The sequence below is a fragment of the Dromiciops gliroides genome, chromosome 1 (genome assembly GCF_019393635.1).
Source record: "Dromiciops gliroides isolate mDroGli1 chromosome 1, mDroGli1.pri, whole genome shotgun sequence".
Lineage (NCBI taxonomy): Eukaryota > Metazoa > Chordata > Mammalia > Microbiotheria > Microbiotheriidae > Dromiciops > Dromiciops gliroides.
Genome location: NC_057861.1, coordinates 30,028,541 through 30,054,987, shown reverse-complemented (window position 1 = coordinate 30,054,987; position 26,447 = coordinate 30,028,541). Strand labels below are relative to the sequence as shown.

General features: G+C 37.6%; 1 protein-coding gene across 3 annotated transcripts in view; it reads left to right on the top strand.

Moving 5' to 3' along the window:
- Window positions 1–26,447, top strand: part of IFT81 (intraflagellar transport 81) — an 81,002-nt gene that overhangs the window by 45,736 nt on the left and 8,819 nt on the right. For all 3 annotated transcript variants that reach the window (XM_043975102.1, XM_043975103.1, XM_043975104.1), the window contains 6 exons: window positions 16,936–17,085; window positions 18,407–18,535; window positions 18,860–18,949; window positions 25,376–25,462; window positions 25,945–26,016; window positions 26,100–26,185. In XM_043975102.1, coding sequence (XP_043831037.1) covers window positions 16,936–17,085; window positions 18,407–18,535; window positions 18,860–18,949; window positions 25,376–25,462; window positions 25,945–26,016; window positions 26,100–26,185 — 614 coding nt within the window. The remainder of the gene's footprint in view (window positions 1–16,935; window positions 17,086–18,406; window positions 18,536–18,859; window positions 18,950–25,375; window positions 25,463–25,944; window positions 26,017–26,099; window positions 26,186–26,447) is intronic.

Sequence of the window (26,447 nt, the reverse complement as noted above, 5' to 3'; positions counted from 1 at the left end):
TAGCTGTGTGACCCTGGGCAAGTCACTTAACCCCAATTGCCTCACTAAAAAAAAAAAAATTAAAAAAAATAAAAGCTATAGTGTATACTTTCATTTCAGATAAAACATATACTTCATAAGATTTAACAGTATACTACCCTTTTATACTAAAAGTATACTAAAGTATTTTACAAAATACTTGGTAAGCTGTATGCAAGAATCAATTCCTGACATCCCCCAAAAGAGAAAAAGACCTATTTGTACAAAAATATTTATAGCAGCTCTTTTTGTGGTGGCTAAGAATTAGAAATCAAAGGAATGCCCATCAATTAAGGAATGGCTCAACAAGCTGTGGTATATGATGGTGATGGAATATTATTGTGCCATAAGAAATGACAAGCAGGATTACTTCAGAAAGGCCTGGAAAAACATGGATGAAATGATGTATTGTGAAGTGAGCAGAACCAAGAGAACAAATGTAGTGTGTGTGTGTGTGTGTGTGTGTGTGTGTGTGTGTATATATATATATATATATATATATATACAACCTATATCAGATTACTTGCTGTCTTGGGGAGGGGGAAAGAAGGGAAGGGAAGGAGAAAAATTTGAAACTAGAAATCTTATAAAAACAAATGTTGAAAACTATCTCTAAATGTAACTGGAAAATAATAAAATATTTATATGGAAAAAAAGAACCAAGAGAACATTATGCACAGAGACACCAATATTGTTTGATGAAGAACTATGAATGACTTGATTATTCTTAACAATACAATGATCCAAGAATCCCAAAGGACTAATGATGAAACATACTATCCACCTCCAAAGAAAGAACTGATATTGATGGAACAGACTGAAGCATGCTATGTTTCACTTTCTTTCATTTTTTTTCTTTTAATCAAGTTTTCTTATACAAAATGACAAAATATGGTAATATTTTACATGATCATACATGTATAACCCCTATCTGATTGTCTGCTGCCTCAGGGAGGGGGGAGGGGAGGGAGGGAAAGACGGATAAAAATTGGAACCCAAAACTAGAAGTAAAAATGTTTATTTTTTTTTTAAGTATACTATGGACCACAATAAAAAAATAAAGAATCAGTTCCTGAGCTCATCACTGTATTGTGTTATATTCCATCCTTGCAATAGATAAGGATAATAAATAAATGTTTTCTCCAGTTGAAGTTCAGGAGGTCATTATGGAAATGGAATTAATTATCCTCTTGGGAGTATTATCCCTTTAAAATGTTGGCTTTAAATGACTATAATCTGATATCCATTAATTACTAAATGAAATCACATGAAGATCTGTGCCAGTTAAAATACCATCAACTTCACTGCACAGAACTATCAGTAATTCCAAGTTCTTACTATTTGACAATTCTTCCAAAACGTTAATACTTTACAGTATGTATCACGTGTATTTTTGAAGATTGATTTTTAGAAGAAGATGATGAACTGACAACTAGGTTTAGCACTGAAATATGCGTATGAAATGCTACTTATTCTGTGATGTGCAAAAACGTTTATAATTTGATGGAAACAAAATTATCCATTTTATATTCTGTAATGCTCTCTATCCCTTGTTTGGTAATCAATTCTTCCCTTGTCCATAATTCTGTCAAGTAAAACATTCTGTCCTCCCCTGCTTTGCTCATATCATGCTTTATGTCTAAATCATGTACCCATTTTGACCTTGTTTGGTATACAGTGTGAGACATTGGTCTTTATACCTAGTTTCTGCCAAACTACTTTCCAATTTTCCCAGCAATTTTTATCACATAGCAAGTTCTTGTCCTAAAAGCTTTGATCTTTGGATTTATCAAACACTAGATTATTATTGTGTATTGTATACCTAGTCTATTCCACTAATCCACCATTCTGTTTCTTAGCCAGTACTAGATTGTTTTGATGATTACTGCTTTATAAGATAGTTTGAGATTTGGTACTGCTAAGCCTCCTTCCTTCACATTATTTTTTCATTGATTCTCTTGATATTCTTGACCTTATGTTCTTCCAAATGAATTTTGTCATTATTTTTTCTGGCTCTGTAAAATCATTTTTAGTCATTTAAATGGTATGGCCCTAAAAAAGTATATTGATTTAGGTCAAATTATTTTTTATTATATTGCTTCAGCCTTCTCATGAGCAGTTAATATTTCTCCATTTGTTTAGATCTGACTTTATTTGCGTGAAAAGTGTTTTGTCATCGTGTTTATATAGTTCATGAGTTTGTGCTGGCAAGTAGACTCCCAAGTATTTTATATTGTCTGCAGTTACTTTAAATGGAATTTCTCCTTTTTAAAAAAACAAAACAAAACATTTAAAGTTTAGAATTTCAAATTGTATCTCTTTCCCTCCCTTCCCTCACCCCTCCCTGAGGTGGTAAGCAGATATAGGTTATATATGTGCAATTACTATGTAAAACATTTCCATTTTAGTCATTTTGTACAAGACTCAAATAAAAGGAAAAAATGAAAGAAAGTGAAAAATAACATGCTTCAGTCTGGGTTCAATCAATATCAGTTCTTTCTCTGGAGTTAGATAGTATGCTTCATCATTAGTCCTTTAGAATTGTCTTGGATCATTATATTGCTGAGAATAGCTAAGTCATTCACAGTTCTTCATCGAACAGTATTGCTTACTATGTTCTTCTGTTCTGTTCACTTCACTATGCATTAGTTCATGTAAGTCTGGAATTTATTTTTCTGTCCTTCCTGATGGACTTTGTTGGTAATATATAATTTGGTAATATGGTAATTTATTCTGATTCATTTTCTATCCTGCAACTTGGGGCAGATAGGTGGTGCAGCTCTGGAGTCAGGAAGACCTGAGTTCAAATCTGGCCTCAGACATTTACTAGCTGTGTGACCCTGGACAAGTCATTTAATCCAGTTGTCCTGTTTCCTCATCTGTAAAATGAACTGGAAAAGGAAGTGGCAAGCCACTTCAGTATCTTTGCCAAGAAAACCCCAGTTAGGGTTACGGAGAATTAGACCCCACTGAAACAACTCAACAACAACAACAACAACTTTGCTGAAGTTGTTAATTATTTCAAATAGTTTTTTAATTGATTCTCTGAGTATACCATCATCTTCAAAGAGTGATAGTTTTGTTTCCTCATTGCCTAGTCTAGTTCCTTCCATTTCTTTTTCTTGTCTTACTATGATAGCTAGCATTTCTAGAACAATATTGAATAATAGCGGTGATGATGAGTATCTTTTCTTCACTCCTTCTTCTTCTTGGAAAGGCTTCTAGCTTATCCCCATTACAGATAATGCTTGCTAATGGTTTTAGATAGATACCACTTATCATTTTAAAGACAGCTCCATTTATTCCTCTGCTTTCTAGTGTTTTTAATTGAGTGTTGTATTTTGTCCAAAGCTTTTTCTGCCTCTATTGAGATAATCATATGATTTTTGTTGGTTTTGTCATTGATATGGTCAATTGTGCTGATTTTCCTAGTATTGAACCAGCCTTGCATTCCTGGTATAAATCCCACCAAGTTATAGTCTACGATTTTTTAAATAGCATATTTTTTCAATTACATGTAAAGACAATTTTTAACATTTGGGTTTTTTTTTTAATTTGAGTTCCAAATTTTCTCCATCCCTTCTTTTCCTTTCCCCAAAAAGGTAAGAATTTTAAATAGGTTATATATGTGCAATCATGTAAAACATATTTCCATCTTAGTCATGTTGTGAAGGAAGAAATAGACCAAAAGGAAGAAAAACCACAAAAAAGATAAAGTGAAATAGTATGCTTCACTCTGCATTCAGACTCCATCAGTTCTTTTTCTGCATATGAATAGCATTTTCCATCATGAGCCCTTTCAAATTGTCTTGGATCATTGTATTGCTGAGAAGAGCTAAGTTATTCATAACTGATCATCTCACAATGTAACTGTTACTATGTATGATGTTCTCCTAGTTCTGCTCACTTCACTTTGCACCAGTTCATGTAAATCTTAACAGGTTTTTCTGAAATCGTCCTGCTTGTCATTTCTTATATCACAACAATATTCAATTACATTCGTATACCACAGCTTGTTCAGCCATTCTCTAAATGATGGACATCCCCTTAGTTTCCAATTCTTTGTCACCACAAAGAGAACTGCTATAAATATTTTTGTACATGTAGGTCTTTTTCCCTTTTTAATGATCTCTTTGGGGTATAGACATAGTGTCTGATCTTTGTGATACATTGCTATAATCTTCTTAAATTTTATTTAAAATTTTTGTATCAGTATTCATTAGGGAAATTGGTCTATAGTTTTCTTTTCTATTTTTGCTCTTTCCAGTTTAGGTATCAGGTATTTGTGTCATAAGAGGAATTTGGTAGGACTCCTTTACCTATTTTTCCAAATAGTTTACATAGTATTAGAATTAATTGTTCTTTAAATTGTTTGGTTGAATTCACTTGTAAATTCATCTGATCTAGAGAGCTCAGTGATGACTTGTTCAATTTATTTTTTTTAATAGGGTTAAGTATTCTATTTTTCTTCTGTTAATCTGGGAAATTTATATTTTTGTAAATATTCATCCATTTCATTTAGATTGTCAGATTTATTGGCATATAATTGGACAAAAAGAAGCTCCCAATAATTGCTTTAATTTCATCTTGATTGGTGGTGAATTCACTTTTTCATTTTTGGTTTTCTTTTTCAATTTGGTTTTCTTCTTTTTTAAATCAAATTAACCATTAGTTTATTGGGGAGAGTTCATAAAAACTAGATCCTAGTTTTATTAGTTCAATGATTTTCTTACTTTGAATTTTGTTCATCTCTCCTTTGATTATCAGGATTTCCAATTTGGTGTTAATTGGGTATTTTTAACTTGTTCTTTTTCTAGTTGGTTTTTTTTTTAGTTGCATGCCCAATTCATTGATATGACCTTTCTCTATTTTATTGATGTAACAGTTTAGGGATATAAATTTCCCCCCAAGTACTGCTTTGGCTGCTTCCCATAAATTTTGATATGTTGTTTCACTGTTGTCATTCTCTTTAATGAAATTATTGATTAGTTCTCTGATTTGTTATTATTTCATTTTCAATTAAATTTTAATTTATGTTTCTACAGTCCTTTATTGAATACAACTTTAATTGCATTATGGTCTGAAAAGTATGCATTTAATATTTCTGCTTTTCTGCATTTGTTTGTGAGGTTTTATGCCCTAATAAATCGTCAGTTTTTAAAATGGTATCATGTTCATCTGAGAAAAAAGTGTACTCCTTTCTATTCCCATTCTGTTTTCTCCAGAGGTCTATCATGTCTAACTTTTCTGAAATTCTATTCATCTCTTTAATTTCTTTTTTGTTAATTTTATAGTTAGATTTATCTAGTTCTGAGAGGGAAAATTTAAGATCCCCAACTAGTATAGTTTTACTCTCTTTTCCTCCTGTAAATCATTTAACTTTTTTTTAAAGAATTTGTATGCTACATCATTTGGTGCATATATGCTTAATACTTATATTACTTTATTGTCTATAGTACCTTTTACCAAAATGTAGTTTTCCTGCTTATCCTTTTTTTTTTTTAAGTGAGGCAATTGAGGTTAAGTGACTTGCCCAGGGTCACACAGCTAGTAAGTGTTAAGTGTCTGAGGCCAGATTTGAACTCAGGTCCTCCTGATTCCAGGGCCGGTGCACTATCCACTGTGCCACCTAGCTGCCTCATGCTTATTCTTTTAAATGGGCTTATTTTTGCATTTTCTTTGTCTGAGATCTTGATTGCTACCCCTGCTTTTTTCCCCCCTTACCTTAGCTGAAGCATAACAGACTCTACTCTAGCCCCTTGTTTTTACTCTGTGTGTCTGTTTCAAATGCTTCTTATAAACAAAAATTGTTGGATTCTGGTTTTTAATCCATTCTCCTATCTAATTCTGTTTAATGGGTGAATTCATCACATTCACATTCTCAGTTATGATTATTAACTGTATATTTTTTCCCTCAAACCTTTTTTCCCAGTTTATCCTCCCCCCACCCCTCTTTACCCTGTCCATTTTCAAAAGTTTGTTTTGGGGGCAGCTAGGTGGCATAGTGGATAGAGCACCAGCCCTGGAGTCAGGAGTACCTGAGTTCAAATCCGGCCTCAGACACCTAACACTTACTAGCTGTGTGGCTCTGGGCAAGTCACTTAACCCCAATTGCCTCACTAAAAAAAAAAAAAAAAGTTTGTTTTGCTTCTGACCATTACCTACTTTAATCCACCCTTCCTTCTATTAGTCCCCCTTCCACTTCTATAAATTTCTATACCCAGCTTAGTGTGTATATTATTTCTTCTTTGAGCCAATTCCAGTGAAAGTAAGGTTAAAGCATTCCCCCCCACCTCCCCATCTTCCCTTCCACTATAAAGGTTCTTCCTTTTGCACCTCTTTTATGAGACAATTTCTCCCATTCTTCCTTTCCCTTCCTTCTCCCACTGCACCCCTCCTTCTCACCCTTTTATTTTATTTTTTAAATCGTCCCCTCATAGCCAACTCATACCTCTGCCCTTCTATCTGTGCTCCTTCTAACCGCCATAATAATGATAAAGTTTTTAGGAGTTATAGTTACCATCTTCCCATATAGGATTGTAAATGTCTTAGCTTTATTGATTCCCTTATGATTTCTCTTTCCTGTTTACCTTTTTATGCTTCTCTTAAATCTTGTATTTGAAAGTCAGCTTTTCTATTCAGCTCTCATCTTTTAATCAGGAATGCTTGAAAGTCCTTTATTCCACTTAACATCCATTCCCGTCCCACCGAAGGACTATACTTAGTTTTGCTGGGTAGGTTATTCTTGGTTGTAATCCTAGCTCCTTTGTCTTCTGGAATATCATATTCCAAGTCCTCTAATCTTTTAATGTGGAAGCTTCTAAATTTTACGTTATCCTAACTATGGATATTTGAATTGTTTCTAATTGCTTGCAGTATTTTTGCTTGACCTGGGAACTCTGGAATTTGGCTATTATATTCCTGGGAATTTTCATTTTGGGATCTCTTTCAGGAGGTGACCGGTGGATTCTTTCCATTTCTATTTTGCCCTCTGGTTCTAGGATATATGAGTAATTTTCCTTGACAATTTCTAGAAATATGTTGTCTAGGCTCTTTTTTTTTTTTTTTTTGATCATGGCTTTCAGGTAGTCCAGTAATTCCTAAATTATCTCTCCTCAGTTTGTTTTCCAGGTCGTTTGTTTTTCCAATGAGATATTTCACATTTTCTTCTATTTTTTCATTTTTTCATTCTTTTGATTTTGTTTTATTGTTTGTGTCTTGTGTAGTCATAAGCTTCCACTTGACCAATTCCAATTTTTATCTATTTTGGGGTGTTTTTTTTTCATAGAACCAGCTCTTACTTTCATTTATTAATTCTATAGTTTTTAAAATTTTATTAATCTCTCCTTTAATTTTCAGAATTTCCAATTTGGTATTTAATTGGGGATGTTTAATTTGTTCTTTTTCTAGTTTTTTAGTTGCATGCCCAATTCATTGATCTCCTCTTTCTCTATTGTATTCATGTAGGTATTTAGAGATTTAAAATTTCCCCTAAGAACTGCTTGGTTGCATCCCATAAGTTTTGGTGTGTTGTCTTATTATTATCATTCTCTTGGATGAAGTTATTGATTACTTCTATGATTTGAGTTTCTGTCTTTGATCTTTCCTATTCCCATAGCACCCTGTTGTGGTCAGGTTCTTTTTTTTTTGTTGTTTGCTCAGTTTTCCAGTGCAGCCAGGTGGCATAATGGATAGAGTTCAGTCCTGGAGTTAGGAAAAGACCTGGGTTCAAATCTTGCCTCAGACACTTACTAGTTGTCTGACCCTCGGCAAGTCACTTCACCCTGTTTGTTTACATTTCCTCATCTGTAAAATGAGTTCAAGAAGGAGATGGCAAACAACTGCAGTATTTTTTTTTTTAGTGAGGCAATTGGGGTTAAGTGACTTGCCCAGGGTCACACAGCTAGTAAGTGTTAGATGTCTGAGGCCGGATTTGAACTCAGGTACTCCTGACTCCAGGGCCGGTGCTCTATCCACTGCGCCACCTAGCTGCCCCAACTGCAGTATTTTTGCCAAGAAAACCCCAAATGGGGTCATGAAGAGTCAGATATGACTGAACAACAATAAACATTTTTCTAGTCTATTTTTTCACTCTGAACTTTATACTAAAGTTGGGCTTTGCTCCCAAGGTGGAGGAGGTGCTTTCCCAGGTGTTTTCAGAGCTAAACCTGGAGACACGTAGGTTTTCAGTGCTACCAAGGTGTTATGATCCAGGAAAAGGTATATTCACTTCTCTCCTGGCCTCTGCTCTGGTCTTTACCCAGGCAAGGACCTTGTTCCCCTGGAGCCACCAGCACTAGCCTTCCTCCTTGCCCTGAGACTGTGACCAGGTCCCCTGGTTTCCTGCAGTTGCAATTGCTAATACTCCTTTCAGTCTTAGAATTGAGACCAGGGTCCCTACTTCCCTATGAGCAACCACAAGCTCCCCCTCTTCACCTTGGAATCATGACCAGGGCCACTGCAGCCTCAAGTGCAATCAGTTTTTTTGCGACCTGAAATTGCATATGGGCCATGGGCCACACACACACACACACACACACACACACACACACACACACACACACACACACACACACACACACACACACACCAGGCCCTCTGTCATGATCTAGGGGCTGAGAGTTCCTGAAAATGCTACTGTGGCCAAGCTATCTCCAAGGCATGTCCTGCGCTGCCTGAGCTGTGCTGAAGTCCCGGAGAGACCACCTTCCCTGCTGACCTCCTGAGTTGTCTTGAGCTGGAAAGTTGTTTCACCAGACTTTTTGTCGGTTCTACCGTGCCAGAATTCAATTTGAGTCATTATTTTAGAATTATTTGGAGGGGAATTGGGGAGAGCTCAGCTGAGTACTTCTCTGTGCTGCTATTTTGGCTCTGCCTCTCTCATAAACTTCTTCAGTAGTCTCTCTCTCCCCACTCCATTTCTCCCTCTTCCAACCCCACCACATACACCACTGCCTAGTATAGTGCTAGGACATACTCGGCGAATGCTTGTTTCATTGAATAAACTGCTAGTAGTAACATCCTGGGAAGATAGACAATATAGGTCACAAACTTCTTTGGATTTTTCCTTGCCATGCTATCTCCCTGACAAAAAGTAGTTTTCAAATAGTCATTTAACCCCTTTATTGCAGTAGCTATATATAATAAGGAATTATCAATGGAGAAAATATTCGGTGTAGTGATTCTGTTGCTACTAGATCCTAAAACAATCCTTCTGTCCCTCTTTGAAGGAGTTCTTCATACTGTATTCTAGAGAAAAATTAGTAAAAGGTCCCTTTTTAAAGTATAAAAACTTTGAACTGAATTTGCTTGGTCATTTAATTAACCGCTTAACATATTCACATTGATTTCATATACATATAAATATATCTATATATGTATATAACTTACAAAATTATGTAATAGATAATGCGTGTGTGAGCACAGTAATTATAGCAAAACCAATTATAGCAAAAAGTTCACCAAGCCTTAGCATGCTTTTAGAATTATTCATCTCTTTTCTAAATATTTCATAGTTGGTCAAAGTTTATGAACAGGCAGTTTGTAGAAGAAGAAATCAAAGTAATAGATAGTCACATGAAAAAATGTTCTAAATCACTAATAATTAGAGAAATTCAAATTTTAAAACTCTGAGGTACCCAACTCACACCCACTAGATTTGCTAACCTGATAGAAAAGGAAAATGACAAATGCTCTAGGGGATGTGAGAAAATAGGGATACTACTGAGCTCTTGTTGGAGTTGTGAACTGGTTCAGCCTTTCAGGAGAACCATTTGGAACTGTGCCCAAAGGGCTACAAAACCCTTTAACCCAGTAATACCACTCCTAGGTCTGTACCCCCAAAGGGATCAAAGAAAAATTTTTTAAAATTAAAAGGACCCATATGTACAAAAATATTTATAGCAGCTCTTTTTGTGATGGCAAAGAATTGGAAATTGAAGTCATGCCTATCAATTGGAGAATGGCTGAACAAATATAGAATTGTGTTGGAATACTATTGTGCTATAAGAAATGACAAGCGGGATGGTTTCATAAAAACCTTGAGAGACTTCTATGAACTAATGCAAAGTGAAGTGAGCAGAACCAGGAGCACATTCCACACACAAGATAACAACAATATTGTAACAGTGATCAGTTGTGAAAGACTTAAGCAACTCTGACCAATATACAGTGATCCCCGACAATTCCAAAGGACTCATGACGAAAAGTGCTCTCTACTCCAGGGAAAGAACTGATGGCATCTGAGCAGATTGCAGAATGTTTTTCTCCTTTATTTTAATGCCCTTTTTTTTGCAATGTGACTGATGTGTAAAAATGTTTCACATAACTTCCTATGCATAATGGGTATTGTATTTCTTTCCTTCTCAATGGGTGGGAGAAGAGGTAGAAGGTGGGGAGAGAATTTGGAACTGAAGAACTTTTTAAAAATTAAATCCATAAATGACCCTTTCTTAGTGAAGTCCACACACCAAGCTATTATGCACTGAGTTTGTACAATTTATACAGCTTGGATAATCTTAAAAATAAACACACAAATGACTGAATAAATAAAGTGAGGCTTCATTCATCTTCAGGGTTTGGGGGAGTGAATTTGATCATCATAGAAGTACAGTGGAATAAATACTGCACTTGGAGTCAGAGGACCTAACTTCAAATCTTAACTCTCCTCCTTCTTTCCTTTGTGACCTTGGGCAAGTCAATAATCTTTCTGGATAGATTGGGCTAGATGATCTCCAAGATCCCTTTCAGCCCTGAATTTGAGGCCCTCCACTTCGGTGGGGAAGTATTTGCCAATTTCTCCCCCATTTGATAATGATGATAATTTCTTTAGTGCTTTATGGTTCACAAAGCACTTGCCCCACATCAGCCCTGTGATACTCATGTAGTACAAGCTTGGTGATTCCATTTTACAGATGAGGAAACAGACATGAAGGTGAAAGGACTTACCAAGCTCCACACATGTAACAAGTTTTAATGCCAGGATATGAACACAAGTCTCACCTCAAGTCCTTTATTGATAGCAAAACTACCTCCCTAAATGTAAAATGATGTTAGTAGGATATTTGTGTTGGCATTATCTTTCTTTTCTTTTTTTTTGTTTTGTTTTGTTTTAGTGAGGCAATTGGGGTCAAGTGACTTGCCCAGGGTCACACAGCTAGTAAGTGTCAAGTGTCTGAGGCCAGCTTTGAGCTCAGCTCCTCCTGACTCCAGGGCCGGTGCTTTATCCACTGTGCCACCTAGCTGCCCCTGGCATTATCTTTCTTAATGTACTAGTTTTCCTTCCTTTCGTTGTCTGCTACTATATACTGTAGTCATTATTAAGGGACCTCCCTTGAAGTCCAGCCTTGTGGCAGGAAGTAACGTGTCCTATGAAGCACCAGAAAACCTGTCTCAATACAAGGTGGGGAAACTGAAGAATCCCCCCAGGGGCAGGGGGCAAGTCAGTCTGGTTCAAAACTCAACTCTGGGAAGAAGACTGAGGCCAGAGGGCAAGTGACCAGGATCTGGGCATAGGCAGAACACTGGGAAGTATGCTAATGTGGGTTACAATTTTCTGTGGCTCTTTTACTTTATCTTTTAAAAAAGTCCCTTGACTGCATTCATCACACATCCCATTTGTCTCTGCATGACCCACAGCAGCTAGAGAAGCGCGTTGCATTGTATGTGGTAGCTGCTTAATTGATGACTGGGCAGTGAGCTCCGAGATATCAGTTTGTAAAGAAACAAGTGAAATTATGCATTTTCTAAGTGACTTCATAGTTGTCATAATGATTTAAACGTACTTATTCTTTTTTTTTTGGAAGAAGGGACTTCCCTTTATTCTTTTTTTTCCATATAAATATTTTATTATTTTCCAGTTACATTTAGAGATTGTTTTCAACATTTGTTTTTATAAGATTTCTAGTTTCAAATTTTTCTTCCTCCCTCCTCCCTCCCCAGGACAGCAAGTATTCTGATATAGGTTAAATATGTACAATTACAGTAAACATATTTCTGCATTAGTCATGTTATGAGAGAAGAATCAGCGCAAAAAGAAAAAACCTCAAAAAAGAAAAACAACAACAAAAACCAATAGAAATAGTATGGTTCCATCTGCATCTAGATTCCACAGTTTGGTTTTTTTCTGGATTTGGAGAACATTTTCCATCATGAGTCCTGTGGAACTATCTTGGACCATTGAGAAGAACCAAGTCTATCACAGTTGATCAACATATAATGTTGTTGATACTGTGTACAATTAAACATACCTATTCTTATATGAAAACATTTTTTTCTTTTAAAATAATTATGTGTGTGTTTGTTTTTAACTAAACTTTAAGGCACCATTGAATCAAAAAGATTTGTCATTCATTAAAACTGCCCTAGAATAAGATGGTAGGCAACTAGGTGGTATAATGGATAGACCACCGGGCCTGGAGTCAGGAAGACCTGAGTTCAAAAAATGCTTCAGACACAAATGGCAACCACTCCAGTCTCTTTGTCAAGAAAATCCCAAATGGCGGGATTGTACATATCCTTTAACCTAGTAATACCACTACTAGGTCTGTATCCCAAAGAGATCATAAAAAAAGGAAAAGGACCCACATGTACAAAAATATTTATAACAGCTCTCTCTGTGGTGGCAAAGAATTGGAAATCAAGGGAATGTCCATTAGTTGGGGAATGGCTGAACAAGTTGGGGTATAGGAATGTAATGGAATACTATTGTGCTGTAAGAAATGATGAGCACACTGATTCTTCTTTCACAGCATGACTAATGCAGAAATATGTTTAATGTGACTGTCCATATATAACCCATATCAGATTGCTTGCTGTCTTGGGGAAGGGGGAGGGAGGGAAAAAATTTGAAACTGTAAATCTTATAAAAGCAAATGTTGAAAACTATTTCTACGTGGAACTAGAAAATAATAAAATACTTTTATGATTAAAAAAAAAGAAATGATGAGCACAGGGGAAACTAGGTGGTACAGTGGATTAAGCACTGGCCCTGGATTCAGGAGGACCTGAGTTCAAATCCAGCCTCAGACACTTGACACTTACTAGTTGTGTGACCCTGGCAAATCACTTAACCCTCAATGCCCCCCACCCCCCAAAAAAATGATGAGCAGGCAGATTTCAGAAAAAAGCTGGAAAGACTTAAGTGGACTGATGTTAAGTGAAGTGAGCAGAACCAGGAAAACATTGTACACAGTAACAGCAACATTGTGAGATGATCAACTGTCATAGACTTGGCTCTTCTCAGCAATACAATGATCCAAGACAATTCCAAAGAACTCATGATGGAAAATGTTCTCCCCATCCAGAAAAAAGAACTGGATTCTGAATGCATATTGAACCATACTGTTTCTACTTTTGTTTTTGTTTTTTCTTTTTTGAGGTTTTTCCTTTTTGTTCTGATTCTTCTTTCACAGCATGACTAATGCAGAAATAGGTCTAATGTGATTGTACATATTTAACTTGTATCAGATCACTTTTTGTCTTGGGGAGGGAAGGGATGGAGATAAATTTGGAACTAAAAATCATTTGAGGGGCAGCTAGGTGGCGCAGTGGATAGAGCACTGGCCTTGGAGTCAGGAGTACCTGAGTTCAAATCCGGCCTCAGACACTTAACACTTACTAGCTGTGTGACCCTGGGCAAGTCACTTAACCCCAACTGCCTCACTAAAAACAAAACAAAACAAAAAATCATTTGAAAATAAATGTTGAAAAAACTATCTTTACATGTAACTGGAACATAATAAAATATTTTTATGATTTAAAAAACAACCAACCAACCAATGAGGTCACAAAGAGTTAGACATGACTGGAATGACCAAACAACAAAAAGAATACAGGGAAGGAGGGAACCAGCCCCATAATCTGTTGCTTACAAGAAACGTATCTAAAAAAGCAGACACCCACCCCCCCAAAAAAGGAGAAACTGGAACAACAACCACAAAAATAAATTACTCGATGATATTTTTTCCCATATCATATCTTGGCCTGGAATAATGACATCCCTCTTTTTGACTGGGGCATATGAATATTAATTCTTTTGTTAAGAAAGTACTATCCTAGAATGCCTGAGTACTTTCTTTTCCCTAAGAACAAGAGATCTGGAAATGTGCATTACTTTTTCCAGATAATTGCATATTTATGTGTGGTTTAAAAAAAAAAAAAAGAAGAAGACAGTGATGACCTCAACACACTGATACCCAAGCTCTTGATCTGTTGTATGGTAGGACAGTGTATTTGACCTTGCCTTTCCTTGCCATTGGTTGTATGTACAATGTAAAACAGCATGTCGTCAGAAGCCGCATGCAGTCCAATCTGCATTGAGCACATTGAGTAATTTGTGGATTTGTTCTTTCACCAAAAACTTTTATAGCTTTTTGCTTTAAAAATAGTTTTGGAGTACTGCAAGATAGAAAGAGCTCTGGCCTAGATCTTACAAAGGATGGCAGATGAACAGGGCTGATTTCATCTTGGGCACTTTGCCCAGGACACTTTTAATAGAACATATAGTTACTCTAGGGATTCTGAATCTATGGTTATGTCAGGCTTAAGCACTGATTCTTCAAAAGGAAAATTCACAAGTTATTAGACACTAGTTAACTTTAGTGCAATTTAAGGTTTTGAAACTGGTTCTCATTTACTATGAATAGATTAGCCTTCTTCATTAACAAAACATTTGGAATCATCTTTCTCCCCCTGATTCATAATATCCAAAATCTTTTAAAATTTTGAAGTAGAAAATTTTTTCAGAGATGCCAAAAACTGGTACTGCAAGATTACTTAATATTAGAACTTTAAGTTAAAGCATCTTTGAATTGGCTGGCAGTTTTCTTGCGTATTCAAGAGTCAGATAATACTTTGAGAAAAACCATACTTTATAAATATTTGAAGGGGGCAACTAGGTGGCACAGTGGATAAAGCACCAGCCCTGGATTCAGAAGGACCTGAGTTCAAATATGTCCTCAGACACTTGACACTTACTAGTTGTGTGACCCTGGGTAAGTCACTTAACCCTCATTGCCCTCCCCCCAAAATTGAATTTTATAAAGTAAAATCTTTTTTTAAATCTTAAAATTTTAATTATTATGTTTAGAAGAATTAGCCTTTAAAACACTAAAAATAGGATAATTTCTTTGGGGGGGGGCGGGCAATGAGGGTTAAGTGACTTGCCCAGGGTCACACAGCTAGTGTCAAGTGTCTGAGGCTGGATTTGAACTCAGGTCCTCCTGAATCCAGGACCAGTGCTTTATCCACTGCGCCACCTAGCTACCCCAAAATAGGATAATTTTAAGAAGTATTCAATTCCATAAACATTTCCTAAGTGCCTAATATATGCCAGACATTATGCAAATAATTATTTTTTATTGGTATGAATAGTTTATTTTTAATGCAATAGGTTAAGTACTTTGTTGAAAACTTTATTAATAAACTAAATGTAATGCAAGTATTATAGAATGTATCAAATTTATGGTAGGTAGCAAAAAGAACCTGAAGGGAGCAGCATTTTTGGTATCTATGAGCATACAGAAGAGGTATGCAGTGTTAAACTCTGCAGTTTCAAGAGTATCAGAAACTTTTCCCATTGGTTGGAAAGTTTTCAGGTGCTTTCCCTAAAAGCCACTAACTGGGAGTGGTGTTATATTGTTAGCCATGAAATTAATTCCTTTAAATACTACACTGCCTTCTGTCCATGACATTTATTTGGCACAAACTTCATAAATACATATTCTTTCCTTAGCGATGGCATGTTTGGCCATAATATCACTTTTTACTAGCAGTGATAGCTAACCACATGACACTATCAGACTTATCTCCTATAAATCTTTCTAGCATCCTTCAGTCTCCTACAGCTTTCTAACACTTGAAGGTACATTTTAATCTAATGACTTAGACACAGAGATCAGAGCTTCTTAGTATGTGTGGATTTCCCAAGTGACAAAATGGTAACTACAATTGTCAAACTTTGTTTTTAATCCTAGTTTGTCTCATACTTTGCTACTAAAAGAACACAACTATTTATCCTCATTTAAAATTGTATTTTCTTCTCTGTCTCCTTCCCTGTCTCCTACCCATTCATCTATTTCTTTTTAACATGTGAATAAATGGATTCTAACATATAGAATTACTATAACAACTCATAACATCTTCCAGCTATTTGTTTTCTCTTGCAAGAGCCTTATTATAGGACAACGTTCTTTTTGCTTTGGAGCATTATAAAGCCTAGATGAATAAACAAGACCAAGATTTCACATATTTGCATTGAATCTTGGGGGCTGTTTAGATGACAAATAAAAAATCAAGAATATTTTAATTAAGCCTGTGGTTTTAAAATATTTTTTAAATGTCCCAACTTTCTTAATTAAGCCAAATGATTTCTATCACCTAACTTCATGACACATGAAATAAAGTTTTGTGGCCTGTAGGGAAGTAATAATAAGTATTTATACACACTCCAAAGTTTGCAAAAATGTTTATAAATATGATCTCATTTTGTCCTCACAACAATCCAGAGAGGTATGTGCTATTATTATCCATATTCTTTTTTTTTTTTTTGTGGGGCAATGGGGGTTAAGTGACTTGCCCAGGGCCACACAGCTAGTAAGTGTCAAGTGTCTGAGGCCAGATTTGAACTCAGGTACTCCTGAATCCAGGGCCAGTGCTCTATCCACTACACTCCCTAGCTGCCCCCTATTTTCCCTCTTCTTAAAGGTTAAGAAACTAAGGCAGCCAGAAGTGCCTTGCCCAAGGTCACTCAGCTAGCTGTCAGAAGCTGGATTTGAACTTAGTTCTTTCTGACTCCTGGTCCCGTGCTCTATCCACTGGGCCACTTTGCCTCAAATACAAGAGAAAATAATGTTAAATTCCACAATTTCTCTATTCTGCAAATTGAATTACAAGTGACTGTATTCTCCTTTCTTTCAGTTTAAACGTTATGTTAGTAAACTTCGGAGTAAGAGTACAGTTTTCAAAAAGAAGCATCAAATAATAGCGGAATATAAAGCGGAATTTGGCCTTCTGCAGAGGACTGAGGAACTGTTAAAGCAGCGTCACGAGAACATTCAGCATCAGCTGGTAACACAATGTCATCTAGCTCTCACCTAGGTTGTTGTCAGCATAAGAGCAAGAAACTGCATGGATTTGTACCTCTTTGTCAAGTCAGCATTTCCCCTGGTAAAACTAGGAAATGAGTGTTGCTATTTGTTTCACTGCAAAGGAAAAAGCACTTGAGTTTTTGGATTTATTTTGCAGCACAGCACTAGTTTTGCCTTATGTTACAGAAATTCTTGCATAAGATCAATGCCTTTTTTACATCATTTTAGCCCCAACTTGGGCACATCTACTGATTTTTTTGTTGCTCATCATGGAAGATGTCCGAACCCAAAATGAATAGAAAGGAGTATTCACTAGATAGGGCTCCCCCCATTTTTTAAAAATCTCGTCCCTTGACCATGCTAGTTACCATCCAGGCTCAGTCTTTGGCTTCCAGGATCCTTAAACATCCAGCTCTCATCTCTTACGTCCGTTTCCCTCCTTAATCCCCTGTAGTTTCATTTTCTCCTCTCCCCCAGCCAGTCTTCAGACCTTGTCCCCTCCAAGGTCCCCAGTGATTCTTCTTTCCAAAGTCCTTTGCATTTTTTCAGTCCTTATCATCCTTAGACTTTTTAATCCCTTCCAGGCTTTTGTGACCCTTTACACTTTCTAAAAGAAAGCATAGTTTTGCCTTTTTATGAAGCATTTATTTAATAGTTTCATTATAGGCAAACTTGTTTTTACAACCTGCTGTTTCTGGCACGTCTTTGGTTTATATGCAATAATCAGAAATCATATATATCTAAAACTCTTAATTTCCATCTTCAGTACAGATATGAACATCAGAATATAAATTTGTTGAGCAAATAAAGACCCCCAAATTGATGAAATAAGAATTCAGGGGGGAGGGGGGAATGCAAATCTAGAATCAATCAAAAATTGTCTTGCTTCCATGATAGAAATAAGAAGCGGTTTCCCACATCAGTCTTTTATGGGACTACAGATAAGGACACATGAAGCCAAATACTGTGTTTACCCCCTTGGGGCTCCTTTAGACAAAGATGCTTGTAGTGGTCCTATTGATAGATACCACTGAGTACTCGTGGATTTTAAATCTGACCCTGAAAACACATCTTATATATGCCAGTAAATACCATAGGTAAACTAAGCGTGATTGGACCCACACAGGCATGTGAATCTCTTGAATTTCAAGATGTGCAATGTACTTTTAAGATTCTAATCAAGTGTGTTCATTTACCTATTTGATGCTATGCCATAATGAAATCTGGGAACTTGTTTTGTGATTTCCGAAGCTTTCATGTTCATTCTGTGGGGTTTTCTTTCTGTTTTCTTTGCTCACCAGCAAACCATTGAGGACAAAAAGGGCATCTCTGGCTACAGTTACACCCAGGAGGAGCTAGAGAGGGTATCTGCACTAAAGAGTGAAGTGGACGAGGTGAAAGGACGAACCTTGGACGGCATGTCGGAAATGGTGATGCTGTGGCTCTTTTCTCTTCTTTGTTCGGGGGTCTAGGAAGCAGATGAGAAACTAAACAGCCAAGTCTGGGACAAGAGAAAGAGAAATGGTTTCCAAATAAGTGTGACGTGCATCCTCAGATAGCCTTTACGAAATGTTTCTATACCAATCAACAAGTTCTCTGTGGCAACGAGTAAAAAATATTTGCTGGGCCAGTGTTTGCTTTGGGAGGAAGGTCCTAGCTTTTAGCATCTCTCCAACTTGTTAGGTTTTTCAGAATTCATCTCATTAACCTTCTAACAATAGCACACATGTTCATGCTTTTTGTTCTTATGACAGGTAAAAAAACTGAATTCACTGGTGGCTGAAAAGAAGTCAGCGTTAGCCCCAATTATCAAAGAGCTGAGACAGTTGCGACAGAAGTGCCAGGTAGGTAGCCCTGCTGGGGAGATGGTGTCTGTAAACACTCTCTATTCGGTATTGACACTTTGCTGAAGTCATTAGAATTATAAATGTGTCTTTCCTGTTTCGTGAGGCTAGTCGTAGAAATGATGATTCATCAAAAACAAAGGAGTAAAAGGGCCTTGTGTCATTTATTTTTCTTAATTATTGTGGACTTTAGATTATTTGAAGAAATTATCTTAAACACAAATCAGTTAGGTGACATTCCCAATTTAACTTTTCTGCAAGTAAGTGCTCTGAATACGTGGTCACACTCTTCTGTGACCAGGTGAAGGCCGAGAGCCTGCTGATATGGAATGGTGCCAGCCTAACTCCAGAATAATGAAGGTACTGTGTGGCATGCCACCGTATCTCATGGTGTGTAATGAGATGCCATTACCTGGAAGTTAGTTCTTACCGCCACTTTAAAGATTAGCAGGCTGAAGGTGAGTGCCCCCCACAAATCCAGGTCATTTGGCCCCAGCCATGTGATATTAGCAGTGTTCATTTAATCTCCCCACGTTACAGATTTGGTTTTGAATCCCTGTATATGCCTTGAGGATTATCAGTCTTTCAGTGACTAAAGAGTGTCAGCTGCCAGCCTCAGGACTATTGAAGGTCCAAGAAGCAGAGCAGACTTCGGCTAAGTCTGATGCCCTGCCATGCCCAGGACAACTCTTAGTATGGGATAGATGGAATGTGCTGTTATATTTCTGCTCTGCCGACTGTAGGAAACGATCTGAAATAAATGTAGCACTCCCTCTGGACTGCTCTCCTAGCTTGTTGGGGGACCCCAGGGGATGGCTGTTACAATTGAACTCTAGAGGATAACCCTTGAGGCCTGCCTTCTAACACCATAGCTCACAAGCCCCCACGAGGGGTGCTTTCTAGTAACAGTCAACCAGTAGATACAACTGGCCCTTAGCAAAGGCATTTTGCTAAGATAGCACATGACCAAGTCAGCTCACAACAGTGTCACCACCGGGCCTCAATGTCTTTTCTATACACATGGAGCTCTCACAAAGTACTACCCTGGGGTCCTAAAATCTGCTCTTCTCCATAGTGTAAAAGGGATGTACTGCTTGGATAAAGGACTTGAAGTTATAAAAGCCCCTTCTCAGGGCAGCTAGGCGGTACAGTGGATAAAGCACTGGTCCTGGATTCAGGAGGACCTGAGTTCACATCCAGCCTCAGATATTTGACACTCACTAGCTGTGTGACCCTGGGCAAGTCACTTAACCCTTATTGCCCCACTCAAAAAAAGAAAAGCCCCTTCTCCTACTTGTCCACCCCATAGCTAGGCTCCTGTCAGTACAGATAGGAATCCCATGAAGTGGTCACATGCATTTGAATTCACACTATTAAGAGTTATAATTATGTAAAATATGGTCATTGGTTCCAGCCCAGTGGAAATAGGCAGCATGAGTAATAAAATAGGGTTGTTTCTGTATCTGTTGAAAAGGCATTTGAAATTTCCTTTGCTGTTCCCTCCCTTCTTTCTAGATCCATGTTTATCTTGCTCTGGAATAAAGGTGTCACACTCAGATGGAAACAGATTTCTGCAGGCCACAGCCCCAGCAGTTGGTGGGCTGTGAGCAGAGGTGTCAGACTCACGGCCCATCAGCTGCTTGTTTGTAGCTGGATGGCTGCCTTTGCCTTTCATTGTGACCTTTGCTGACTCCTCTAGCCTGACTTTAGGACTAGCCAAATTGGAGCATTAGAGTTAGAGAGAACTTCAGAGGTCTCTCAGTCGAACTTCTTGCCCTTTGTAAAAAACTTTTCAACAGCCTTGATGGTTGAATGTCTGGCTTGTTCTCTCCTTCCTCAGTTTGCCTTGTGATTCACTTAACTGTTGGACACTTTTCACCACCCTCTCCTCCTTGAGACACTCTCCTCTCTTGGCCTCCATAACACTGCTCTCTCCTGGTTCTCTTCCTCCTTCTCTGACCATTCCTTTTCAGTTTCTTCTGCTGATTCATCATCTAGATCACACACCCTAAACACGAGTGTTTTCCAAGGCTCTGTCCTAAAGTCCCCTACTCTTCTCTCTCCTTATCTTCTTGGTAACCTCATAAGCCCTTATAGGTTTAATTATCAGCTCTATGCCAATGGCTCCCAGATTTATTTATCCAGACCCCATCTCACCCCTGAGCTTCAGTCCTGCATCAATGTGTTTGTTAGATATAGTGGTGTCCCATGGGTATCTCACACTCAATAAATCCCAAACAGCTCATTATTATTCCCCCAGATCCCAACCCTCTTCCACACTTCTGTCCTTCTGTCAAAGGTATTACCATTTTTCCAGTTTCCAAGGTTCATAACCATAGCATTTTCCTTGACTCCTCACTCTCTCTTCATGTATCCCGTCAGTTGCCAAATCTAGCCATTTTGTCCTCCACAACATCTTTTGTATCTCACTGCTTCTCTTCCCTCACATGGCCACCACCCGAGCTGAAGCTGTCATGACCTCCTGCCTCATTTATTGCAATAGACTCCCTATTGGCCTTTCTCCTCCAAGTTTCTCCCAACTTGACTTTCCACAGACTGTGTCATTCCCATACTCACCAAATTCCAGTGGTTCCATGGTGCATCTGGCATCAAATACCAGGTGTTCTCTTTAGCTTGTAAGGCCCTTGTCGATCTTGCCTCCACCCATCTTTCTAGAAATTCTCTCCCTCCCACACTGCAGTCCAACCAAACTTGACTTCTCTGTGTCTCACACTAAACTCTATCTTCTGCCTCCATACCTTTGCCCTTGCTGTCCCCTCTGCCTAGAATGCCCCACCTCCTCACCTCTGCCAATACTATTCTGCCTCTTCCTTCAAAATGCAGGTCCAGTACGACTTCCTCCCTTTTCTGATCCCTCCCTCTCAAGCTACCTCATATTAAACTATTTTGCATTTATTTGTATTTATTCACACACTATTGATGCTGTATAAACTTATATATGTACGTCTTGTCTCTCCCATTAGAACGTCAGCTTCTTGCCAATTTGGATTATTTCATCCTCTATTTGTTTTCTTGATGCCTAGCATGGCACCTGACTTATGTAGCTCTTGCTTAATAAATCCTTGCTGGTTGATTGGTTGATTAAATGTGTACTATTATTTCTCCCCAGTGAAGTGCAAACTCCTTGAGGGCAGGGACAGTTTTGTTTTTTGTCTTTGTTAAGTCCAGCACCTAGCGCAAAGACTTGTACATATTAGACATCTAATCAATATGTATTTGAGTGCATTGAACCCCTATAATTAAATATAAAATTTAAGCAAAAAAAAAAACATTTTAAGTAACATATACAAGGTCATTGTATTATCCTTCGTTAGCCTAGGAAAAAACATCTGAACAGGTCTATGGTGTACAAGTTATATATCCCATTTGTCTGCTGTGATTCTATCTATTGGTTATACATATGGTGAGTCACATAGTGAATCATGCACCTTAACAAATTTAAATGCTTGGAAGTGTTATAGGAATGCCATTTCTTTAATTACTTCCATGGCCTTCTTTATCACTGCTGCAGTCCCAAACTCTAGCAATATGCCTGCTTCTTGCTTATACAAAGAGATAGATAACTGTGTCTCTACTCAGTTCAATTGATTCTTCCCCAATGCCACTAAATCCCATTTCAAGTCAGAGATACAACTTAGCAGCCTAAGCATTTTCTTTTAAAGTTACTCCCATTTGGAAGAGCTTACACTGCTACTTGTTTTACTCGTGAGCTATTTCCACTCCTGATTTCTGTCTGCTACTGCTCAGTTTTTCCAATCAGCTATAGAGCTGGATTAGACCTTGGAGAGGACGTCTGATCCCGCCTTTATTTTATGGGTGAGGAGGCTGAGCCAGGGATCATACAGAGAATAAGGATTAGAGGCAGGATTTGAATTCAGGTCCACTTAATCACATTGCTTAATGGCATGACTTTTTAAAAAAATTCATGAGTTCTTCCTTTACTTTCAGCCCCAAAATAATCTTGATCTTTCTCTAGAACATTTTTTAAAAATTTCACGTGAATTGCCACCCTGTTTCCTTATTAACTTGTATGTTGTGACAAATTTGATCAGTGGCATTGATTACAAAATAAAATGCAGTAGAGCTACTCCGTACTCCATTCATTGCTCTATTTTAAAATCACTCAGAAACTAGTAACTTGAAAAATATCATGTTAGACCTTTTCTAGGAATAGGAACTAGACCTGTGATTTCATTAGAACTCTCAAATGAGGAAACTCCCTTTACCAATGAAGACCAGAACCTTCTCTGCAATCCATAGTCTGGGAGCAGCCCAGAGTATAGAGTGGTTCACTGACTTTTCCTGGGTCCTTAAGAATTGGTAAATTAGAGAACAAATCTTAGAAAAAAATAGGTTAGGGGGCAGCTAGGTGGCACAGTGGATAAAGCACTGGCCCTGGATTCAGGAGGACCTGAGTTCAAATCCAGCCTCAGACACTTGACACTAGCTGCGTGACCCTGGGCAAGTCACTTAAGCCTCATTGCCCCACAAAAAAAAGAAAAAGAAAAAAATAGGTTAAATTAAATTAAAGATAATAACAGCATTAAGACAACATACCAAAATTTCGGAGATGTAGTCAGAGTAATCATCTAAACACTTTTATCAACAAAAGAAGGCAAAAGAAATCAAAGAATTGGGCATGCAGCTAAAAATGTAAAATAAAAAATTAGATAACCTCGAATAAACACTAAAATAGAAATTCTGAAAATCAGAGAAAAGATTAACAAAATTGAAAGCAAAGCAAAACAAAACCAATCATTAAATTATTTTTTTAATGAAGAATTGTTTTGAGTGGGGGAGATAATGAAATAAATAAGCCATTAGCTAATTTGATTTTCAAAAGAAAACTAGAGATGAGGACTATGAAGAAAAAATAGGGGAACAGCTAGGTGGTGCCATGGAGAGAGCACCAGCAGTGGAGTCAGGAGGACCTGAGTTCAAATTCAGCTGTAGACACTTATTAGCTAAGTGACCCTGGACAAGTCATTTATGATCCACAAGTGTTCTTTTTATCAGTTCTTTCTATAGGGGTACATAGTAAGCTTCCTCATTAGTTCCTTGGGATTGTCTTGGATCATTCCATTGCTGAGAGTAGTTAAGTCATTCACAATTGCTCATTGAACAGTACTGCTGTCACTATGCACAATGTCCTCCCAGCTCTGCTCACTTCACTATACATCGATATTCATTAGTCTTTCCAGGTTTTTCGGGGATCATCCTGTTTGTCATTTCCTGTAGCACAAGACCATTCCATTACAATCATATAGCACAGCTTTTTCTATCATTCCTCAATTGATGGACATTCCCTTGATTCTCAATTCTTAGCCTCCACCAAGAGTTGCTATAAATATTTTTTGTACAATTTTCCCCCTTTTCTCTTTTTCATGATTACTATTGTTAACTGTTTCCTTTCCATCCTATTCCCTTCCCCCATGATATTTATTGTATTATCCATCTTCTTTCATCCTATCCCTCTTCAAAAGGGATTTGCTTCTGTCTGTCCCCTCCCCCACTCTGCCCTTCCTTCTTTTGCCCCTCTTTATCCCCTTCCCCGCCTATTTTCCTGTAGGGTTAGAGAGATTACTTCGCCCAGGAGTGTGTACATTATTCCCTCCTTGAGCCAATTCTAATGAGATTGAGGTCTTTGAGCCAATTCTGATGAGTGTTAGGCTCATTTACTGCTGGGTAAGTCATTTAACCCCCATTGCCTCCCCAAAAATAAAAGAAAAATAGGAAAAGTTGACAAATATGGGGAATAGAAATTACTGATCTGAGTCTACCAATAAAGTGCTTCTCAAGTTGGAAATTAGAATTAATGTTCACTGGGGAAAGTATTGAATGTATACAAGCATGGGTTTTTAGTGCAAGGAAGATTAATGTACTAAAAGTTTATAAGTAAGGGCCATAGAACATAACTAACAGATTTCTCATTTTTCATTATAAAATCTTGTTTTTGCAAAGAAAAGTTTTAAATATAATTTAAAATATATTCTACAAAGTGAAGTGTGTTTTTACTAGTACTAAAAATCTTTCCTAATGCATTTAAGGTGATTTTTCTATTGTCCCTCCCCTAAAACCCTAAATAAACTAATATTTTAGTATTGGTCTTTGTTATACACATTATGAACTTAGCACTTTTAAAGTATAAAATCTTTATGATTCTGTTGAGCAACACAAACCAGCCAAATGTTATGGTACTGAACAAACATTACATAAACATTAGAAGTTTGTGTGTTGCTTATTCACCTGATCTTTTAATATGCAACTTGAGTAAATGCCTCATCTGCAGTGATTCTCACATGTCCCCTTGGTTTAGAGAAATAAGTCAGAGTATAAGGCTCAGTTACAGGATTACAAGCCAGTCCCAGTTTTCATTTTCACAATTCTCTGCTCTTTTCCTACCAGGAACTGACCCAGGAGTGTGAGGAGAAGAAAACACAGTATGACAGCTGTGCTGCAGGCCTAGAAAGTAACCGGTCCAAACTAGAGCAGGTGAGAAGAATGGTTTTAACCACATACATGTAATTAATGGCAGTGATCACGACAAAAGCCCTCGCTCCTCCTGTCACAACATGCATCCTCTGGCAGCCCAGCAAGTGCTCCTTATGTGGTTGCTCAGTCTGGGTGCTGGTTTGCCTGGCTCTTCTGTGTTCACTGTCTTTTGCTATGTTGGGTGGAAACTGCTTAGTCCAGCCAGCTGTCTCCTGAACCTTGACCTTTCTTCTCACTTTGATGTCCATCATTGCTTCATTGTTGTGTTCTGGAGTAAACTAACAGCTTTCTCCATAACCATAGATCATGTACACCTGAAAGTCATTACAGAAAGAGATAACTTCTGTTGGTATTTCAGTTAAGTTAAAATCACTAAAGGAAAGATTGTAATCAAATTATGCTTTTGAAGCTATGCTTAGTGAAACAGAAGGTGGTTTCTTTTAACATGTTGAAGAATGCTACCCTTTCTTATCCCGTTGTAGGAAGTTAGAGGCCTTCGGGAAGAATGTCTTCAAGAGGAGAGTCGATACCATTATACAAACTGCATGATTAAGGTAAGACAAGGCAAAATGGATTAGAAGCTTTGGGAGAGAGTTTTAGTCAGCACGTCTCCCAGGCTCTCTCTCTTTCCATTTAGAATCTAGAAGTACAGCTGCGGCGTGCCACTGATGAGATGAAGGCCTATGTCTCTTCGGATCAGCAGGAAAAACGAAAGGCAATTAGGCAAGTACATTTCTTATTCCTGACAGCAGCATTCTGAGCTACAGGGCTCCTTCAATGTAGTTCAGTTAGAAAAATCTTTGGTTCAGAAATGGGCACGTTCGGGTTTAAATCTTAAGGAATCCTTTTCTGTTCCTTGCAAACTGTCCATTCTCTTCAGTTGCTGGTCTGACCTTTTTTTAAAAAAATTAAATACTACTGAATTGACCGATTGTTTTGTTGTTTGGTCACAACCTAAAAATCACTGGAAAATTCTCAGGCCCCA